Consider the following 23,097-nt stretch of genomic DNA (forward strand, 5'->3'; position numbering starts at 1 on the left):
CTACTCGTGAGTTCATGGCCTCGGCCACCTTGGCTCGGGACCCGCAGACAGCGCTGAATCCGGGCTGCAGCAGAGCCAACACTGTCAGCTAAAGAGCTTACAGCTCTGTTTACACCAGCTAGTTAACATTAGATATCTTGTGTAAGCAACTGTAGGTTAAAATAGGATCTCCGGTTGATTTGAGTGACACTGAGAAGTTTAAGGGTTAAATTTACCTAGGACTCAGTGCCATAACTTTATAACTAAGGCTGTATTTCTGAAAACACTTTGTCGTTTGAGTTTTAGAGCTGTAAGAATTGACTGTGGGTGAAGGCAGGTAGCGTTCTCTTCTGCAGTGCTGTTAGCCGATCAGAGGCGATATGTTTGCATGTATGAATGTTCATGAGCTGTCTTTCTTCATAGACCTCTAATTCAGTGAAATAAAGCAGGGTTATACAGAAACACTGGAGCCTTTTTTTAATATAAGCATATCACATAGCATTAATTCATACTAGAGACCACAGCTAAACATTTTAAAATGAATTAGCTGTAGCCATGTGTTATTTTTATTTATACAGAATATCACTTTAGAGACTTCCTATATACATATTCAGTTATAAAGAAACATTTATCTCTACAGATAATTAAGATATAAAGAAGGTTTTTAATGATAAAACGGTACAGTAGCAACATCTCGCAGTCTCACTCCACCGCCTTTGACAGCGCGCTTTGTTAGTGGGCGGGGACTATGAGCGAAGCGTATGAATATTCATGAAGAGGCGTGTCCTCACCTGGGACAGTGGACCGCATGTGTGTTAGATCTCGGGCTGTTTCTGTGGGATTCAGTGGGACTAGCTTCACTAGCTTCACTAACGCGGTTCTTCACACTGCGCTGCTGCTTTCTGCTGAGTGGATGCAGGCGGTCAGACACTGTAAGTAGAGACGCTTTCAGTAGAGAGGGTTCAGTTGTTTCTGAGGTAAAACATGTGTCCAGATGTTTGATTGAATCTTTTTCTGGTCGATCTGTTAAAGCTGCTGGTGTGGCTGAGCTCTAAACACGCAGGTGAAGGTGACTGATAATAAAGTGCTGGCAGAAGTGCCCTTTAAAATGCCGCAGTGGTGTGGACTCATGCCTGATGTGTGTGGATAAAATACAGGAGGACCTTTGCAGAAAGTTATCTGCTGTATCTTTAATGGATAAAGAATGACAAGGCTATGTTTAGCTCCAGGCATGCAATAAGCCAGATATATATATATATATATATATATAACTAATAGGCTAGGTATGTATAGTTATAATGTATGTACTATATTATTACATTATTATTATTATCTCTTTCATGAATCATGAGGAAATCTGATCTTAAGGGATGCTTCTTGTTTGGGCTGTAAATCCTATGTACTGTATTAAGTGTTTATATGCTGTCTCTCTGGACCTGACTGCAGTGGAGAACTACTCTTCAGGCTTTTAGCTCTGTTTCTTCTGGAATAGCTACATAAGCAAAGACTCATAAGGTGTTGAACTGTGTAGGGGAACACTCTCAACATCTCCTACAGTAAATTCTCACAGTTCAGTGGTTGAAGAATAGTCTGAACAGGGAAAAATAAGATGTTTGCCGCAGGAATGTACAGTGCATTTAATGTATTCCAGACAAACAAATAGTCACACAATTATAGTCAAAAATGACTAATAATGAATGCTTAATGCTATGTTTAATTTCATTAGTACCCATTTATAGGAAATGTAAAAATTACAGGATTAGATGAGGATAGGAAATAGCTTATTTGATATGTCACTAAATTTAGGCATCCTTCAAGCTAAGGCTGTACGATATTGGAAAAACTGACATTGTGATATTTTGTTGTTCTGCGATATATTTTGTGAAATTTAAAAGATACAGGAATTTTCATTAAATAAAAAACAAAAGTTGGCAATCTAACATTGATATTATCTATGTAATTTGTCTATACAATAATAGAGTAAAATGAATGAAATTGGGTAGATAAAATCTGCTTCTGATACACATATCATGAAAAATGTTGAAAAGCTAAAAAAGTTAAATCAAATGTATTTTAATTTTGCACAAGGCAATGCACATCCTACGATGTGACTTTTGCATGTGTGCACACTGTGATAACAATGCTGAAATAATGCTGAAATGAAATGGTTATGCAGCTTTACTCTAAGCCAATTACAGTGATATTACTTCTCAGGTTTTTGTTTCATAACCTCCTCTTTTTACTATCTTGCTTTTCAGTCATAAAACTCTACGGAAGCTTTTATTTTTGGTGTAAATTTATATTAATATTTTTATGCTTTGGCCATTTGCAACTTAGTTATTGCATTTTTGAGTCTCATCTGCACGTCCTGCTTTCTTTCTTGCTGTATTTGATGCTGATGCTATGAAAGCAGATTAGCTGTTGAAGTTCAAAGCTGATCCTGAACCAGAATTCCTTCTACTGGTTAAGAGAAGCTTTTGCGTAGGTCGAGCTGGTCATACATTAGCATAAAAAAGGATGTTTCAGTCAAGCTTGTCAAAGGCTGACGGAAAATTCATTTCCCATGTTATTCTGAGATGATTATTAGGTCACCAGAGTTTAATCTCTAAAGGGATACATGACACTTAAATCTTAATATATATATTTATTTCCTTAATCTAAGTTTTTTGGGCTTTGGATTCCAGTATATTGAGACTTCTTGACTGGTTTGAACTGTGTGGAAGATGTTCTGCACTGATGTGTTTCCTGTAGAGAAATGCAGCTCCCCTTAAAACTGTCAGCACATATTTAGTGCATGACCAACGAGTGAAACATGAGATTATATTCTGCAATCTGACGGTTTGTTGTTGTATTTGACACAAGCACTCCTACACTTGCCTTAGTATTCCAGTATATTATGGTATGGATTTGAGCAGGGTACTTTAGGTCAAGCTTTGTTTAATGTTCTCATGAGAGGAAGGGGTTAATAATAAGGTGAATTATGTAATAGTTCTGGACTTGTTGGCATTGTTTGGGTGTCTGCTGTTGTTCTTTAATTTGCATTAAATCAGTATGTAGTGTTGTAAGGGTTTAAAACAGTGGCTATCACCCTTCATTAGCGTCTTTTGTCTTTCAAATTTCATCTAAATTCTAACTCAACCCTGTTAGTATTTGTCAGATTAAACTTAATCATATATTATTATTTTGGCATTGTTTTCCAGTGTCTCTTAATTCCTTAATTAATTGAATAGTTTTAATACTGTGCCTTAAAGATGTGGCATATATAAATAGCCTATTTTCTGATTGGTTACCCCATATTGTACCTCATTCAGAAAGCAGTCTAGCCTGACTAATAGGGCTGTGTATTGGTAAGAACACAAAACAGGATTATGATTCAGTATATCGCAGTATGTTGCAAAACCGTTGTTTTAAGGTTGTTTTAAGAAAACTGTCATAATATAAAATCACTGAGAAAACTTTACTTTCATTTCACCAATACCTGTTTAAACAGAGTACAACATTGCTGTCTAGTGGGGTTTAAACACAACACAAAATAAACCACTGTCTATATGTAGGCTAAAATTAAAAATGTATACTGTTTTTTTATTGTTCCAATATTGCAAAAACAAAATATTGCAATATTCTGGTTTATATGTGGGTATCAGTCTCTTTTATCACAACACCAAAATGAGTGTGTGTGTTACCATGAAAGTAGTCCTTAATAATATTAGTTTGGCCTGCCACAGTGCCAGATTTCTGATTTTAAAACCAATGTATTATCACATATACTGATACCAAAAGCCAAGCACCAGCGTCCTGGACATAGTCTAGTCTTGGACTAAGTTGCTGTGTCTATAATAAATCACCAAAGGGAACCTCTTTAGTCTAGGTTTAGACATAGGGTCTTAGAAATTGGCTCCAAAGTTACTTAATTGAAACCAGACACATATGTATGTTTATATGGCCTAATTGACATTACTTATATAAAATCGTATCATACTGATTTTAAAACTACATGTTTTTTTTTACTGATGCTGTATCATCGGCAGGCCTGTTTTGAGTGCTGCTGCTAATCTGTTGCTTAAGATAAAAATCATTCAAGTAGCGGATCTAAACTAAGACAAACTAATGGTTGTTATAGGAGCATAGTTTTAAAAGAAGCATTTTTTATTATAGAAACTTTTAATTGTGTAGTTCCATAAATAATAATTTTGTAAATGAAGTTCGTGTGATGAATGTCTTGTTTGTGTATTATACATTTAAAAAGAAAGCTCCTTTGAGTCTTTACAGTATGAATACATTAATGTTTTTCACACTGACATGTTTTATGTGGCACTTCTTCAGTACTTCCACTAAGTGTTATGTTTTCCATTGCATCCTTTTAAAAAGAATCCTTTTAGCACCTTGTATTTGAGCTATTCTGAAGTCCTTATCAATAGCTGCATTAAAGAAGTAATTTGAAGTAATGTAACACCTAATAATGAAACTGCTAATTGGTTGAAATGCACTGAGCACTCTGACAATTACAGATTCGTCTTTACCAATATAATACATATATAAATAATTTGAACTAAGTAATTATACAGTGGTTTGGTTGCTATTTGACTTCATAATGGCATCATATATTATTTTCAGGCATCAAACTTTCTTCCAAACAAATATTTCTGGTTGCCTGACGTGTTCATTCCTTAAAAATCTCCTGCGGTATTCGAGGATGTGCCAGCTAGATTAACTGCTCTCAGAAGGAGAATTAACAAGACAAGCCATAAAAGCACACATTTGGTTGACTGAATTGGATTTCTGAGCCATCTGTGGAAATGTCAGCCTGAATATTAAGAATGAATATAGCCTGCCAGACACATGGCCTTACCTATCAATTTATTTAAAATCTCTGTGCAGTCATTTACCCATTACTTTATTAATATAACATTACATTATTTATTAATATATTAACCTAAGAATATAGATTTTGGCTGGAAATTTCATCTAAATGTTAAGTAGTGTTACAAAAATATTCAATCCAGCTTAGCAGGCATCTGAACAATAATGCCTAATAATACCTAATAATGCAATATTAAAAAATGCATAACATTCACCAGATCAGTGGCATAATATTAACAAAAGTTAAAGTAAAATAAATACTAGCTTGCAGATATAATCTGTCAATGGTAGATATGTGATGGGAAGTGAAAATGAATGAATTTTCCATTTCTGTCAAACAAATTGTAGCATGACACTACAATTTGATACTTTGTGCAGCCATACTAGTAAAGATGCCACTTTTACTCATAAGAAATTGCTACAAAGTGACAGACATTAGCAAGATTAATAAACTCATCAACACAAATAATTTTAGCCATTTATTTATGAGAAGTTAGTCGTGACAGGCGGTGAAAAGAGAATTCTCAGACTCGTTAAGGAGGCCACTCATTGTAATACATAACATTTAATTTGTGTCTATGCTTTCAGTCCTACATAACCTCCATTTTTATCTGTCGCATGAAGCAGATGTGTTTGCCTTTCCATGTGTGACTCCTTTGATTTTGTAAAGGTGATGTTTCATTTGGCCTTGACACCTGGAGCAGTGTACACAATGCTGAGGAAGTAATGTGAGCATGGCTGTGTGTATTTGCAGTGCGTGTGAATGAAGGACATGATGTACCAAACTGCAGGAAAACAAACAGACATTTCCTTTTAGTTTTTAATATACAGAGAGTATGGGGAGTTAAAAACCTAATCAAATTCTGATCAAATAAACATTATGTACTGTTGAATTTTACCCTAACAACATCAAAATCATATAATTGCTCCACTGACCTGTATTAGAGAGGATAGCATCTTTATCATTGCTACTCACGCTAACTGCACTACTTAACTTTAAAGAACTGGGTGAGACAGTTCTTATAACACTGCATATCTTAAATCATATTTGTGTTAATAATTCCGGTAATATTTCTCCACAGCAGCAGTCCATATGCATTGTATTTACTTCAGATACCAGTTCTTTATCTCTCAGCTTGTCCAGAAATGCATGTGTACAGCTGTTCTGGAGCAAAGTCCAGGAGCAAGAAACTCTCACAATATTCTGCATTTAAATGGTAATGGTAAATGATAATGATTCTATATCAAAAGTTTGAAGTAAGGTTGTGCCATATTGTATTGTACATAATAATATTGTGAATCCATATCCATATCTTAATGATTATATCTTGATACAGTCTGTTTTATATTTGTTTTGCCATTTACTGTGAAGCTTTAAGGGTATTTTTGTATAGTTGTTAAGTCCGGCACAAAATATTGTGCATTTTATTACTGAGGCAGATGTAATTTTTTTGTTAAATTATTATTGTTTTACAAAAAAATCAGTCCTGGTAAGTTACTGTTATTCATAAAATACAGATTTTTGTTTCTGCTGAATATCTGAAACAGTTATGCGAAATAAAATGTTAACTTTATTTTGTTACGATACTTTATTTTTTAAACAAAATTAAAGATTTTTAAGTGTTTTGTTATATTGGCAACAATATCAATAGCACAAAAATACCAAGAAATATCGCAATATTATTTTAGACCAAGCCATAGTGCTGCATACTCTAAAATAAAGAAGTAAGAATAGACAGAATTTGTAAAAGATCTTATAAGATCCTTTCCAACATGCTATCCAGACTTATTGTAAGCTGCTTATTGTTAGCTGTGCAGCTGCTAATTGTAATGACTGGGAATAATGATGTTTAAGTAGCCTGGCAACATCATGTGACATTCACTGACTCCTCTTGAGACCCTTTCCTGAAAAAAACAGCTTAGACACCAAATGACAGTGATCTGCTTGAAAGTATATAATTAATTCATGTGTCAACACATCTGTGAGTATGTTTGATTGGAGGACAGTAACTAATCTCTAGTTTTTCCTTACAGAGTACAACTTCTGACAGCAGCAGGATGAGCTTGCAGCCAGTAATTGCGTCCCTGGAAGGAAAATCTTTGGTTCTGCACAGCAGAGTGGTGTAAACAACACACTTACTGTGGACAATCTACTCAAAGTGGCCTCAGAAGGATCTGGAAAGGCTCCAGCCGTATCAGCATTACTGTGGTCATGATGCATCCTAGACTGTCCACCTTCACACTAGCGGTTCTGTGCAGCCTGGCATCAGCACTGTGGGCTTTTCCATTTGGACCTGTACTAGAGCTGGATGTCACTCCAAGGACTACTGTTCCTGTCAGTGGTAAGATAGTGATAATTGTTCCAAATTATGATACATTGAGGCTTTTTAAAAATGTACAGTAACATAAATATGTCTTTTAGACATGTTCAGACATGTCTAAGTACACAGAACTATTGTTTTAATATTTTTTGCTGTCCAAATATTGTTGCTGTCCAAAGAAAAGTATGTATCTCCAAAGAGTAACTTTACAGGAGAGAGATAAAACCTTTCAACGGAAGTCAATGTAAAAAGAGTTTATTTTAAGGTAATTTTGCAGAATTTCTATTGGTCCATTCATCAACAAAATGGAGATACTTCTTTTTTATTGGACACTGACAAAATACATTATATATTACCATATAAAGATATGGTATTTATCTTACACAGTGTACAGCTCTGCATTTTGTGGTGTGGACGCAGGAAAGGTTTTCTTCTGATGATTCTTCCATGAAGGTCATACACTGCAGAGTCTGCAAAATCTTCCTGAAGATCTTTTGCAGTCAAACAGAGTTTGGTTTTTCTTTTAAGCAGTTCTACTAGCCATTCTCTATCTTTGTCAAAAAATTGCATTTCCAGTAGCAGCTTTAAATTATGGAAAATGTCAACTGTGTGCAATTTGTTATATCAGCCCTAGCTTCGTGACTTTCTTACACTCTTATGTAATTCATTAATGAATTAATACTTTATTAGATTTCAGCCATGTTTTTATTAAACTTCCAGTAACCACACCCTTATATTAAAATAATCTTATACATGAATTATCTGTGTAATTAAAATGTTCAGTATTAATGTGCAGGATTTAGGTTTGTGTTGTTGATAGTTGCGTTGTTTTCTGTGTAAGTGTTTTCTTCCAGTAGAAGAGAGAGAGAGTAAGAGAGAACAGAATGTGCGTGGCGAGGCTGTAACTGTGGTTCAGATGAGAAAAACAATTAAGAAAACTTGTTCAGGTCCTCGAAGTTTATCCACCCACACCAACAACACCCACACCACAATCAAAATATCACTACAGTGGCTCTGGTTTTAGTAGCTCTTATGGTTTGTGTTGATAATATTTGAAGTCTCACGCTCACTTTAAACGAGTGGCACACTTCTGAGTGGAGCGCTGAAGACAGCCAGAGCACTCTGGGTATTATTAGTGGCCTCTCTCTATGCTTGGCCTAGTTCATGCAGTTCACACAGCACATGTTATGAAGCAGAGAAGAGAGATTAGGTTACTGCAGCTCCTGATAGAGGAGGATACCTGTGTAGCTCAAAGTAGGTGTGCACCAGTTACAGAAGATTTACAGAAGATTCTGGTTCAGATATCTTTATGACACAATTAGCAACATGTTATGTGCACTGCAGCTTGTGGGGTGTAAGAAGTAAGCCAGGATTCCCCAAGCATGAGCCTACAAAAATGATTAAATACCACCTTCTCTCAAGAGGAATTCATAGATATGCGATATGCACGAGATTAATTTGATCACCTTAACCTAAACATAAATTAAACCACACCTCAAGCTACTTCACCTAAATGTTTAGTTTGAGCTGTAGACTTTACCTAATATACTTTAACCTGAACCTAGATTTCATCTACTTCATCTCAACCTAAACCCAAACTTAAAATACACCTAAATGTAAAGCTAAACCTAACTTACACCTCAGCCCAAACCGAAATTTAATCTAATACTCCTTAACATTAACCTAAACCTTTACCTCTCCCTCAACCTAAATGTATCCTACTACACCTCAACCTAAGCTTAACATACACCTCAACCTAAAGTTGACCTACACCTAAACATAACCTACACCTTTACCTAAGGAGCTCTACAACAGAGAAAAGCAGCCTGAATGTAGCTATAGCTGTTTTCTCAATTCTTCTTCTAGTGGAATACATACAGCAGTATATATTAGTACCAGCAGTGGATAGGGCTGTAAGGTGAATCATAAAACATGTGCAAAATATCTTGTGCAAATGTTAAACATTTCTTTGTGTCTACTTTTATTATATACATGAAATTTGCGAGGGCCTTGTAAGAGTATTTAACCTACATATTAAAACCTTTGCTCCAATATCAGGTCCTTCAAAGTGATTTTTGGTCTTTCTAGGAAATACCGCAGCTTTTCCTGAGATATCTTATCCTTGGATATTATTTAGTAAGATTTCTGTGTCTTGTGCTTGTTTAAGATGTGTCTTTAATTTCATGTGTCTTTAATTTCCTTAGAAAGCTTTTTGGGCTTTCATTCAGATTACCCTGTGATAAATTAAGGTGATCTTTTATCCAGTAAAGGAAGTACAAAACAGAAGGACATAACATTTAAGGATACAAATGTGTACTTTATGTTTCCTAAAAATATACCTAATGTCTTAAAAATCTCCTAATGGAAATAAAGATTTTTGTGATAGCCGTCACACATTTTACACACCACTTTGAGAGAAAAAATTGTGATCATATTTAGGATTGTTTTCCTGGACAGGGATTAATCCTAATCCTGGACTACACAACATTCTGAATGGAGAGTCTCTGCTGAAAAGAAAATATAGTCCAGGCCTTAATCCCTGGCTGGGAAACTGACCATTTTACAAGCTAGTAATTAGGGTTAGAAAGTTTTTGAGCTGTGCAGAAAACGAGCTGTAATTGGCTGTTTAGTCAGGATGTTAAGTCAATTTGTCTGCACCTGAGAAAGCAGGCTTCAAGTGTGGTGCAGGAAATCACTCCTCAAACTACAATTCATCAGTGTAATTAAGTCTTAGTTGGTTTGGCATTTATTACTGTGCACCTGTATTGTGCTTTAATACGCTTTTATTAAGACAGCCCTAATGTTTACAGCATTGTCTCATATTGCAATTCATATTAAAACACAATGAACTGCACAGACCTAATGGAAATACACCTAGAGTGAGCTATGAGCTAATCAGTATTTGAGAAAGCAGCACTGAGCAGAATGTAGCATAGTGTAGGGGATGGTGAGCCTGTCGGTTCTTGTGAGACAACATCTTGTCAGGTCTATTATACACCATTTAACTACATACCTGTCATGTTTCTGCAACACAATGTGCTTTGTTTTACTGTTTGGTGCGCCCAAAAAATGTGCTACAGTCCCTGCTGAAAATCATCTTAAAATCAGCTTCTGCAAGTAACTGGTTTTGGGTGGTCTGAGCTGGATTTTTATGGTTTTTAAAGGGTTTGTTGAAAAGCTGGTCATACAGGAAAAATATACCCTATGTTTGCACATTAGTTGGTTACTCAACTCATGACCAGCATAGTGTATGTTGTATTTGATAGTAATTGATTTAGTAATGCTTAATTTTGCTGATCATGCTGATCAACCAACAGGGTATCGCTGGCTATTCTGGTCATGTTTGTCAACCAGCTTGGTTATGATGGGTTTTTTTTAGCTTGGTTAGGTTAATCATGCTTGTAAACCAGCTAAATCATCAGATTTAAATAAAAAAAAATCAGACAACATATTGACATCACAATATATTGTTTTGTTTTCCTTTGTGATGCATGATATGTGGCATCAAACATCAATATTTTTAATGAAACATAGGCGCTCTCTAAGACTCACCTATTAGTTTGACTTATTATAGTTACTGCTTCATTACTCCACATTATGGCAAACAGGGGAGGGGGTGCTAATTAAATGAATAGGGAAAACCTAGGGTGAAGAATATTGGTTGTTAAATCATGTAAAACTGACAACAAATAAATCAATAATTCCTGGTGTTTGCCTTATTTATGAGTATTTTATCTTCTTCAGTACCAATGGTGCTATGAAGCATCATAGAGAATTATCTTGGGATGTATAAAGTAATGCAATATATTGTGATAATATTGTATTGTGGGATACCCTATAAGTCCCACCCTCATCCTATACTAGCCAAAAGCTAAGTTAGTCAACCAAATCAATCAGCTTAACCAGCTTGACATGTCTGTGCTGGACTTTTTTCCTTTTTATTTATTGTTTGATGGCAGTTTTTAATTACTTATATGTAAAGAAATAATGTAAATGAGTAAAGAAATCAGAACAAGAGACCTTCTTCAGATCTAGACTGCAGTGTGACTGCATTTCATACAGAATCACTGCGAAGGGGCCATGTTCCCAAGGCCATGTCACATAGTCCAGTACATAATTAAGCTGTAAATGTATGAATGAAAAAAATTAATAAAACATTCTGACAGTATAACAACTAGCCTGGGTAATATCATAAAAACACTGTATCACAATATTTAAATGAATTTTTACAATTCAAAATATTTGATATTATTTTTTCACACACAGACCGAATGCATTAATAGCATCAGATTCTTATAAGAGCTAATCAAGTACTACAGTGATTTAAATACAGTGATTTTTATTTTAATCTTGCAGCACTTTATCCAATTAAAAAATCTAATTAAACTTTCTTTAATGAAATGTGCATTTGGTCAGTGTGTTTTTTATGATTAAAATCTCTGTACTGAGGTATACTTATTATTTATCACACAATTACAATGAAATATTATCATATTTATTGCCCATCTCTCATTACAACTCACTTCTTACTTGTGTACTAAAGCACATTCAGGAGGAAATAATAGTTTATTCATTATTTTATCATTCCTTTATCATTGTCTCTATATCTATGGGAAGTATAGGCTATACAGCATGCAGATCCTACTGATTTTAAATGAGAGCATCAGTGTTTTCAGATCATCTTATTTTTCCTCCTTCCCTCGACTGTCCTTGACCTACATTTGTACTCTTTGAGTCTCCAGAGAGAATGAGAGAGAGAATGATAGAGAGAAAGAGAGTGTTTATTTGGTGTTTGTGTGTGTGTGTCTCTGTGTGTGTGTGTGTGTGTGTCAGTTCTTGAGGTCTCTGGGTTTGGTGGTATCTCCCATGGCCTGCTTTCCCTGCTGTAGTGTCTACTAGACCTGAAGTAATGCTGCAATAAAATATTGATGTTTATGTGTAACTTGTCTGGTGTAACACGCAGGGTGAAGTGAACGGGAGGTCACCAGACGACTCCACTCTTTTCTTTTGTTTCTATGGTTTGATCTTCTTGTTTAGTAGTATAATTCACTCCCACTCAAAACAAATTGCTTAATGCATTTTTCAAAAAATGACCAAAAGCACAGTGCGGGTTTTATAGATCCTTCTCTGGCCTTAACAACTACCTCAGATTAGTTGCCCAAATTAGACCCAATCCAGCTCCTTGCCTCTATTACTTAGCCTTAACCCCTGGGTCTTGCGGTGTAAGAGGAAGGGTGTATGGATTCTTGTTGAGATAGAGTAGTAGGGTAAAGTGTTAGCGCTACATGGCCCTCCAAATGAAGGACTATCAAAATCATGTCTGCATGGGCTAAGAAACCCACAAATGTAATGAGTTTTTAAAACGAAATATAATAAACAATGATTTTTGTGCAGTTTAATGTAAGTTAAATGTAATATGTGTAATTTTTTTTATAACACGCATAAAAAATCATAATGTATCTGACTCTTCCCTAGGTGGAGGATTTTAACCACTTTACCTTGGGTTCTAAGTAGAATGGAAGCAGTGTCTTTAAATAATCTAAACCAGAGATCTTCTATGGCTTCTATTTCTTCTCCACACATCTCAAAAATACTTGTTGTTGATTTTTGAGCCTCTTCGCTCCTCAGCCCCTTCTGTTCATTACGATTATTGCATTGTTTTGCTGGCATATGATTCATGTAGTTTTTGTGATCATTAATCAAAATAGAAGAAAAAAATAAAAACATCCAAAACACTTGCTTAAAATCAGTGCATTAAATATGTGCATCTGAGCAATGCTGACAGTGTATTTTACTTCCACCATAAAAGGCAGAGCATCTCATTACATTACCACATTGCATTAAAATGAAGAACACATTCATTCCTCTTGAAGGTTTTTAAAGATGCAATATTTTTTTGTGACAGCAAAAATATGCTATGATATGTAGGGCACACTGCCTCTAAGTAAATGTGATACACTCTTAAAAATGGCCCAGTTCCCCACAACTAATGCTTTCAGGAAACCTAATACTGAATTGTTTCTGACATTTATATTTGTTTATATGAATGTTCTTTAAACTTTAAAAGGGTTTTATACATGGGATTTATATTATTTACAAAATTATATTACAAAAAAATACATTTCCTTCGAAAAAGAAGCTTATATCCATTCATAGTTTTGTTGTTTCAGAATTAGAATGTGGTACAACATGTACTAAATTAAATACAGTTCTACAGTTCTTACATGGACCTATCTATCTCAGCCTAAACATACACTTTATTTTAGACTCATAATCTTAAGTCATTATAACGTTTAACCTAACCCTATCCTTAGCTGAAACCTAGACCTAACCAAACCTTTATCATTAGCCTAAACATAATAGAATGTGAAATACATAACAGATTAATGTAGATGTAGTGACACTGTTTTCTCAAACCCTCTTCAAGAACATGGCAGGCTGGGCTTTGTGCATTTGTCAAGCAGAGATGTATGGATGCAAGCTTCTTGTGAATTGTTAAATATGTACAAACCATGTAATTGCAGTTATATGTACAGGTGTAGGAATATGAATATAGCAAAAATGGGGCTTATGACTTGATATTGTGCAGTATTTGTAAATGGCTTATAAATCTTAGTGAAGCCTGTCTTTTCTGTGGTTCGTGTGTTATCCTCTAAGCTTTCTCTGTTGTTTGCTGTGCTATGGTTGGTCAGCAGCCTCCTCTAGGAATAGCAGGAAAGGAGGCACAGTGGTAGAGATGCTTGTATGTTGATGTGTGAGTGTGATGGTGGTTGGATTTGAGGATCTTTTGTGTTTAGTACTAAAAATAGCAGCAGAAATTAGTTATGCTCTCCGTTGCATCGTCTTTTTTCTTATTCATTGTGATGTTGATTCAGATGGTGGTGTTTCTGGGGAGATAACGGTTGGGAATTAGGTATATATAGTTGGATGGTTATTATAATTTCTTTCACTGGTGGTTATACAAAGTTCTGTTCTGATCTAACATAAATTAAGCTGCAGAAATGCAGCTGCAGTATGAATGTTTTAAGTCCATGTGAATCAGAAACCTTTTCTTTCCCTTTTATGCTGTAATGTTTCTCCATACCATCCCTCTGTTAGAAATGGTCTTGTTTAATTTTGTTCATTTGTAATTGTAGATTTAGGAGGGAAAAATATCAAATTTTAGGATTGGGCAATTACTAAAACATTTTTTCAAACTGAAATTCTGAACCAATTCTATCCAATATAATCTTGCATTTTCTGATTAACCTGTGTAATACTGTTTTTATGCCCCCTTTACCCTTTAACAATATAACACTCCAAGACTTGAGTAACCATAATAGAACCTATTAATACCGTGCTTCATGCCATGTATTGGGGAAGAGTATTATAAGCCCCCCTTCTTCTTAACACTGAGCTGTGGAGAAGTGGTGCTGTGTTCTTCAAAATGATGTCACTCAGCAATGCTCCAGAATATAGTAGAAAGCCTTTCCTGGACAGTAGAGATAGATATTGTAAGAATACAGGATTAACTCTGTACTCTAATACTCTTAAAGAAAAAATGAATAAGCAGCTATCTCAAAACTTTTGTTCATATAGTGTAACTGATCTGCTGTATCATGTCTTTTATGTTTAAATAATTCAATTTTGATGGAATACTATAGAATAACAGGAATGATGATGATTTATAATAATTAGAAATGGAGCTTAAAATGATCAAAGACATGAATTAACATGATAAATAAAAGGTACATTTTAAATTTAAATTTCAGGCTAACCTTAACCCAGGCCAAACATTAATTTAAATGTTTGAATTTTAATGTTTTGTTCATCTTAATCTAAAAAACAAGATCTTATACGTGACGAATTGGAAGAAGTGCACTGGTACAGTGCATCACAGTGACAACCACTGAGCTCAAATCCTGAGTAGTGCTCCCACGCAGCATAGCCACACAGTAGTGAATACCTGAATATGATCCTTGTAGAACCTTTTATCTGCTTGATGATGAGCTGAATAGAGCTGAATGAATGCAGAGTCAGTAAATGCTTACTCATAGTTTTGCCAGTTGTATGTAAATAAATATGGATTAATATTATGGATAAGTTTTGGTGCATGCTGTTAGTAAAATGTGACTAGAGTTACATAATATGCAGCGTATCTGCAGCTGACAGTTCTCACCAGTGCTTTCTTGTCCTCCAGCACACACGACTGCCTTGTCTACATGCCTTACTCAGTTTGGACCAGGGGGAGATGTGAATCAGCAATGACACACACATACGCACACACAAGCACACACACAAACATACAAACACACACAAATATACAAACACACACACACAAACATACAAAAGACACATGCACAACTGCATAACGGAGGCTGCTTTTGACAACTCTTACTTATACACAAATTAAGCTATACACAAAAAATAATAACATTATTGAGCGTAGTGAAGAAAGTACATAGTCAGGTCCTCTAGTCCTTCATCAGTGGTCACAGCAAGACCAAGTGAAATTAAGTATGCAGAGAAACAGAAGGACTACAGTCTGTGATTATAAAACTACAAATGTGGCTATATTGTCAGTGGAGCTGTTAAAATAGACACATGCTCCACTGACAATATAGCCACATTTGTAGTTTTATAATCACTGACTGTAGTCCTTCTGTTTCTCTGCATACTGAAGGTGGTCATAATATTCTGACAGGATAAATAAAATCCATCTTCAGAGATGCACAAGCTCACATGCAGTTACACTGGCTTATTCTCCTTTACAGAGCAGTTTCCATTTTGTTGGTGCAAGGGTCATGGTGAAGCCTGAATACTTGAGTCAACATTCAACAGTAACTAGCACACACACACACACACACACACACACACACACACACACACACACACACACACACACACAGAGGCACATGCAAACAAAATATGACTAGAGGCCTTGATAGCTGCGCATTTTGTGTCGCAAAGGGTTGTGCTGTGTGTCTGGTGGTCTGTATAGTTTACGTAGTTGTTTTTTTTTGCTTCCCAGATTTACCAGTGTTGTTTACAGTGCAGAATAACCTTTGTGTGTGTTTGAATATTTATGAATTATGATCCAGTAAGTCCTCTGCTACAGAAGTGACCTTGTGTGAAAGTCCTGCACGTAGCTCCACTATAGTCCTTGATAGTTGTGACATAAAATCTAAATGTATGAGACAATTATTTCAGTGCAATATTATACATTATAAGGTAAGTTTTAATAAAACTCTAATAATGTGTATGATCACATTGAAGTAATTGTCTAATACATTTAGATCTATGACAAAGACAGAGACTTAGACTGAGACAGAGAGAGAAAAATGTTTCATGTTGAGTAAATCAATACAAGTTCTCCAAAATGTCCTGTGGACTGAGGCGCTGTCACTATGAACCATTTTGAATCATGGATAATGGCTGCTTGCCATCAGCAGTCGGAGTCCGAGAGAGCACAAATAGCCTTGTGGGTAGATGGTTCTCTCTTCCCATAACACTCCTAGTGGGATGTTGGTCAGCACAGGGATCTGTTAACTGATGAGCTGAGCTGCTTTGTTTCCCTCCGAGCGTTGGTTACCCAATGATGCCGCTACAGTAGGCGGTGGCTGGCTTTACTAGTAATGGGGGGAGTTCAAATGAATGGGCATTGGGTATTTGACGCTCCTTTTTTTTCTTTAGCATGACGGTGACCATACAGATTTTTCTTGTTGTTAAAGTACAGCTGTTTGGTTGTAACACTGTGCTACAATTAACCTTGCAACAAATAAATGGATACTCCACTGTAACTGGTTTGCATAGATAGATAGATAGACAGACAGACAGACAGACAGACAGACAGACAGATACTTTATTGATCCCCGAGGGGAAATTCTTGATTGTTTACATTCTTTAAAAAAATTACCAGTTTCCACTCAACATGATTTCTAGTTTAGGAGTACAATTTGCAACTTTTACACAACCAAAAAACACAAACTCAATAAAAAAGTTATTTTATTAGTTTAAGTACAGTTTTTCAGGAAGAATCTTTGTAAATATCTTTTCAGTTACTCTCAGTATTCATATGACAGTTATGACATTGTGATGGGAACAGAAAGGGTGGTAAAAAGCATGTTCTACTCCACTCTGTGTTTGTTTATCCGCTGCTCTCTGTTATAGTTGGATTGAGCCTGTGTGTGCTGTAACACTGTTTTACCCCGTTTGGGTCCAAGGACACTCCACGCGACTGTCTTGGGACGAGTGCTCCCTGCGTCATCCCCCAGCGTAATCGTGCATGTGCGGTGTGATTTCAGAGATCAGAGGCCCTCTCATTTATATTTATATCATGTTATATTACGTAAAAAACTACAGACTCTGGCTGTCGTCATCTGGCCTGAGGTTCTGAATCTCTTTTTTAGAGTTTGGAGGAGTCTCCTCAGATCATGCTGCTGTTGGTTGGGTATGCATGTGGGTGTGTGTCGGCTCTGTATGCCCAGCAGCCTGACTTCCGTCCCTTCACCCCCAACCCCCACACACAGGACACACACACACACACACACACACACACACTCACACACCCCTTAGGTCTGTTCTGACCTTTTTTATATCCACAGTGGAGATTCTTATAAATGTGACATGGCTTAACTTGACTGGCTAACAGCATGTGAAGAAGATGAGCAGAGTGCATGCTGGGAGATAAACAGGGGGCGCACAGTGGGGATCATAGCCCTTTTTTAGGGTTTATCCTCCACGGATACACTACTGCTTTATCCAGACAGTTTGTAAAATGGTCCAGATATACAAACTGGTTAGCTTGCATGAAGCTGTACCCAGACGCTTTCAAGTCAACCAAGCCATACAGAATATACTTGCAATGCTACACTAACCAAAAACCAAAAATGTGAATCTTCATTTCCTTTGCTATTCTGATATTAGTTTGCTTTGTGATGTATTTTGTTTCTTTTGCTTTTTTATTATATTATATTTATTACATATTATATTATATGAGATTTAAAATTATACGAGTGGTGATATGTTCTGTTATTCATTTTATAAGTGACCTATAGCTTGGGAAATGCAAAACTCTAATAGTATACATTTTAACTATATATTTAATTCATTGTGCAGTTGAAAGAAAACTAATTGCATATCGTAACACCCCTTGTTAACAGTGTGTTTTCTTAAAAATCCTCTAAAAATGGCACTAAAAAAAACCTTCACCCATCTCTGTTTCTGCCGTTGATTGGCCGTCATGTTTGCCGCACAAACCCTGCCGCAGGTCACAGCAGAAGAAACCCAGGCCTCCAGCCTAACTCCACCTCTGTTTATTGTTTTGACTGTACTGTAAGGCACTGAGGGCTTGTTGCTGAAGTATATGGTCAGTGAGGGGGAGGGGTGCTGATGAAGATGGAAAAGAAAGGGGCACACATAGGGCATTTTGAGGGGCACCGTGTTTGATATGTGGCCTAGTAATGCCAACTCTCATCAGTGTGGTCACCCCCTCTCGCAATATGGGGGAGGAAATCTCAGTGTGAGGAGGAGGAGGGGGGAGTGTGTGTTGTATGTGCATGCAGCACACACACACACACACGCACACGCACACTGCATGCATTGTGTGTCATTAATTTAAGGCAGCAGACTGTCTGAAGTGACCCATGCTATATGAATATTTTAAAGAATGCGCCTCCAGGGACACAGCAAGCTGCTTTAATTCCTGCACATATTAAAGGAATATGTAAAGAACTGAGACCCGCTGGTGATGTATTCATGAAAAGAGCAGCAGCAGTATGCTATTGGTTCAAATCTCCACTTAATGTTTTACTGTACTGTACAAAAATGTATAATATATTACAGCCCAGAAAAATACATAATTCTTTTGCATTTCTCAGATGGTCTAAGCTGTTTATGATGGCCATGGTGGTTGAATATCTGGTTCTCTAGAAGAAAACATCCCCTATACTGCTAAGATAACTGGTTAAGCAGCTCTTGACCAGCATATTGTACTGTATGTTGGTGGTTTTCCAACTTGGTCTGGTTAATTCACTTGTGAATCATCTAAACCATCAAATTCAAATGAAAACATACCATATGCTGCTCAAAAGCTAAGCTGCTCAACCACTTTACCAGGAATTTTTAGCAATGCCTACCATGAGTAAAAATATATGTTGTTGTAGAAAAGTCAATATTAAATATCAACTGTCTATATTGGTTATCAGAGCATTTATTCATAACTTATGATGAATCAAATTGTCCCGCTTTTAAGAAAAGAACAAACAATAAAAAATAAAGCTCCAGGAAACTTAAGAAACTCCCAGTATACATGTAAAAATATGCTGTATGAATAGCAGTAAAATTCACATTTGGCCATCCCTCTCAGTGTACATAAACTGGGTGGTCATAATCTTAGTACTCTTCATGTAAGAGGTATCAACTAACAATGAAAGTCTTGTTATAGCGGCACTTTTCAAGGGGTGGAATACATTGGGCAGTGAGAAAACGATCAATACTTGAAGTTGATGTGTCTGAAGCAGAAGCAATGGATAAACATAAGGATCTGAGTGGCTTTTGGGAGACTAGGACAGAGCATTTACGAAAGATCAGGCAGGTCTTGTGTTCCTGGAATACAGTGGTCTATATATAAGAAGATTTATCTTTGGAAGGACAAATAGTGATCTCATGTCAGGGTCCATGGCAAGGTCCAATTCCCAAGGCTAATTGTTACATATGTGAAGCAGTGTTGTTTTTAAAAATATCAGTTTTATACTAGTTTTTCCTTGTATTGTATCACAATTTCATGATGAATGGGCCATGCTTCCATATGACTTCCATTAAAGGTTTAGAAGGGTTTTTCAGTTCTTCTGTAAAGTTAACATTTTAGAGATAGACATACTTGATATAATGATAAGTAACTGTTCTTCTGTGTCTAACTACTGTGTTTCCACACTTTAACCGTACTAAGTAGTAATTGGCCTATTTCAAACAGGATAAAACTGCAGCATTTCATCTTAGCGCTGCGTTTATAAGATTCTCCTCTCTTCCATTTCGGCCGTGGCTCAGCACTGCTGGCGGTAATGAGTGTGGGATGGAGAGATAAAGGGAGAAAGTGGCAAAAAGATTGAAAGATGAACATGAGTCAGCTTAATGCAGATTAGCCTTCTTCTCCTCCCTCCACATTATCTGTGCTCTTCCTCCTCCTTCTGGTTATGCTTTTGGAGCAGTGCCCGGCTTTTTTCTCCCTTGGAGAATCCATTTCATCCTCTCTTTCATAGATTTGCTGATTTCATTGTTTGATCAGCTGTGGCAGAGTTTGCAGTTTTTTCATTCATCTCTGAGAAACTTCTCCCATCAGTTCTGACTGCAGACCAATGGGATGCAAGTATGCCGTTGTGCTGTTGACACCATTTGGCCGTGTGTGTCCTTGTTTTCTAACTGGGTCTCTGGCTGTTTGCAGGGCTTCTGGGATGTAATCGTTTCCAGGGTTTGGCTGTGAACTACAGCACTCTGCTGCTGGAGGATGGAGCTGGGATGCTATATGTGGGAGCCAGGGAGGCCTTATATGCTCTGAATTTGTTTAATATCTCTGTTACACGGAACAACACATCTGTGAGTACCAACACCATTGAAACTAGAGCACAGCGATATGGTATATGAAAAAAGAGTATCCTGAAATTTAAATACATTTTTGTGATAAACAGTATTTATTCCAATGAGTCTAACTATTCAAATACTGTCTCATACATTGCTGCACATCATCCAGTTAATCAGTGTTAAATCAGTTAAATGTGTATTTATTACAGATGGATTGGGCTGCGTCTGCTGATCAGAAGAGACAGTGCTTAACTAAAGGAAGAGATAATCAGGTATAACCTTGTTCCTGCACAGAGCTGAGCTGGACTGAATGTCTTCCCCCTAGAGGATCTCCTCTATTAGTCAGGATCTCTTTAAATATCAGCTGTACCTGAGGCAGATCATTTTAGTTCCTATGCGCTTCCTACTTGTTCACTTATTTCTGAATCTTGACCTAAAAATCTTCTGAAACAAGGATTTTGAATGATTATTCAAACGTTTTACTCATTCAAAAATAATTTTGTTACTAAACACAAACAGTTAGCATGATTAACGACATCATAAGAGCTACCTGGGATACCCTAGCAACCACTTAGCATAAACAGTTTCTACCTAAGCTGTGCAACCAACATAGTAGCAAACATGATATAGCATAGCAACCACCTAGCAAAGACAGTTTCTCTCTAAAGCAACTAAATCTAAAACCTAAGTTTCACCCGCAGCAACCTAAAAATGGCCTGAAAGTTGGATTCAGTTAAGATATACAACCATTCTGTATTTTCAAGTATACATTAATTAATTTTAGACATATCTTTTGGGAAACATTGAGAACATCGTGGCTAGTGAAAGCCTTTTTAAATTGAATAAATTTTTTTGTTATTATGACATTACAAATGTATTATATAAATAATCAACCTATTTCATGAATCTATAACTTATTTTAGGTGAGATAATGTTTAAAGTGTTTTAAAAATTTTGTCATAGACATTAAACTGTTTAGATTTAGTTTAGACTGAATTATCCTGTAATATTATTGTAACGTCACAAGGAGAAAAATATCTTATACAGCTTTGGAAAAAAATAAGAGACCACTTAAAAATGATGAGTTTCTTTGATTTTACCATTTTGAAAACCTCTGGTATATAAACGAGAGGAAGCTGGATGACCACAAGCCATCGAACCAAACTGAACTGCTTGAATTTTTGCACCAGGAGTGGCATTAAGTTATCCAAAAGCAGTGTGTAAGACTGGTGGAGGAGAACATGCCAAGATGCATGAAAACTGTGATTAAAAACCAGGGTTATTCCACTAAATATGGATTTCTGAACTCTTAAAGCTTTATGAATATGAACTTGTTTTCTTTGCATTATTTTAAGTCTGAAAGCTCTGCATCCTTTTTTGTTATTTCAGCCATTTCTCATTTTCAGTATTTTTATTTGAGAGAAATGTTGTCTGTAGTTTAAAGATTAAAACAACACATTTCATTTTACCCAAACATATACCTATAAATAGCAAAATCAGAGAAACTGATTCAGAAACTGAAGTGATCTCTTAATTATTTTTCAGCACAGTATAGTCTACATTTAAAATATTTCTTTTTCAAATTATGTTAAATAAATGATGATATATAAATAAACAAATAAGAAAATGGATAAGTAAATAAGTAAATAAACAACATGTTTTAGATATAAAACTTGCATAGCTTGCTATTTTTGAGATTTTGTATTTGTATGGTAATGGATTTTTCTGCTATTCTGCCACAGACTGAATGCTACAATTACATCCGGTTCCTCGACCGATATAATGAGACTCACCTCTACACCTGCGGGACTCACGCCTTCCGACCTCGCTGTGCCTACATCGTAAGATTTTCAGCTCAGTGTTCCAGTCAGAGTTACAGCAGACTCGGTCTGTACCCTCTTTGATTGAGTTCAGCACAGTTATAACAGTAGGTGATCTGAAGAGGGTTGTGTGTGATGTGTTTTTCAGGATGCAGAGCGCTTCAGTTTTGTACGTTTTGAGGAAGGCCGGGAGAAGTGTCCCTATGATCCAGCCAAAGGATACACAGGCTTCATTGTGGGTAAGCTTTTAAGAAGAGAATGCACAGAATGGCAGGACTTCATTTTAAATGTAATACATAAGATTGGGCAGTGTGGGTGGTATGAGTGTGAATGTGGGTGAATGGGTTTCTTTCTTCATTTTTTTTATATCATTGGAACACAATAATTACATCCCACTCCTTTCATTTCTCTTTCACTCTTTCGCTCTCTTCTCAGAGCTAAAACTCAACCAATCAATTAAGAATTACAGCGGCACATAACAAATCAAGCAATCATCCGCAGTATGATTTTACTAAATGGAAAAATATGAATTAATCATGTGCAACACAAAACATCATGGT

The 23,097-nt window shown here is 36.2% G+C and overlaps 1 protein-coding gene across 1 annotated transcript in view; it reads left to right on the top strand.

The window, feature by feature from the left end:
• Positions 1-781: 781 nt before the first annotated feature.
• The window catches only part of sema4gb (sema domain, immunoglobulin domain (Ig), transmembrane domain (TM) and short cytoplasmic domain, (semaphorin) 4Gb), a 38,113-nt gene continuing 15,797 nt past the window's right edge, over positions 782-23,097 (top strand). The window contains exons 1-6 of the mRNA XM_007259192.3: positions 782-911; positions 6,874-7,181; positions 20,581-20,732; positions 20,927-20,989; positions 22,460-22,558; positions 22,686-22,776. Coding sequence (XP_007259254.3) covers positions 7,052-7,181; positions 20,581-20,732; positions 20,927-20,989; positions 22,460-22,558; positions 22,686-22,776 — 535 coding nt within the window. The 5' untranslated portion in view covers positions 782-911; positions 6,874-7,051. The remainder of the gene's footprint in view (positions 912-6,873; positions 7,182-20,580; positions 20,733-20,926; positions 20,990-22,459; positions 22,559-22,685; positions 22,777-23,097) is intronic.

Source organism: Astyanax mexicanus, chromosome 15 (genome assembly GCF_023375975.1).
Source record: "Astyanax mexicanus isolate ESR-SI-001 chromosome 15, AstMex3_surface, whole genome shotgun sequence".
Classification (NCBI taxonomy): Eukaryota; Metazoa; Chordata; class Actinopteri; order Characiformes; family Acestrorhamphidae; genus Astyanax; species Astyanax mexicanus.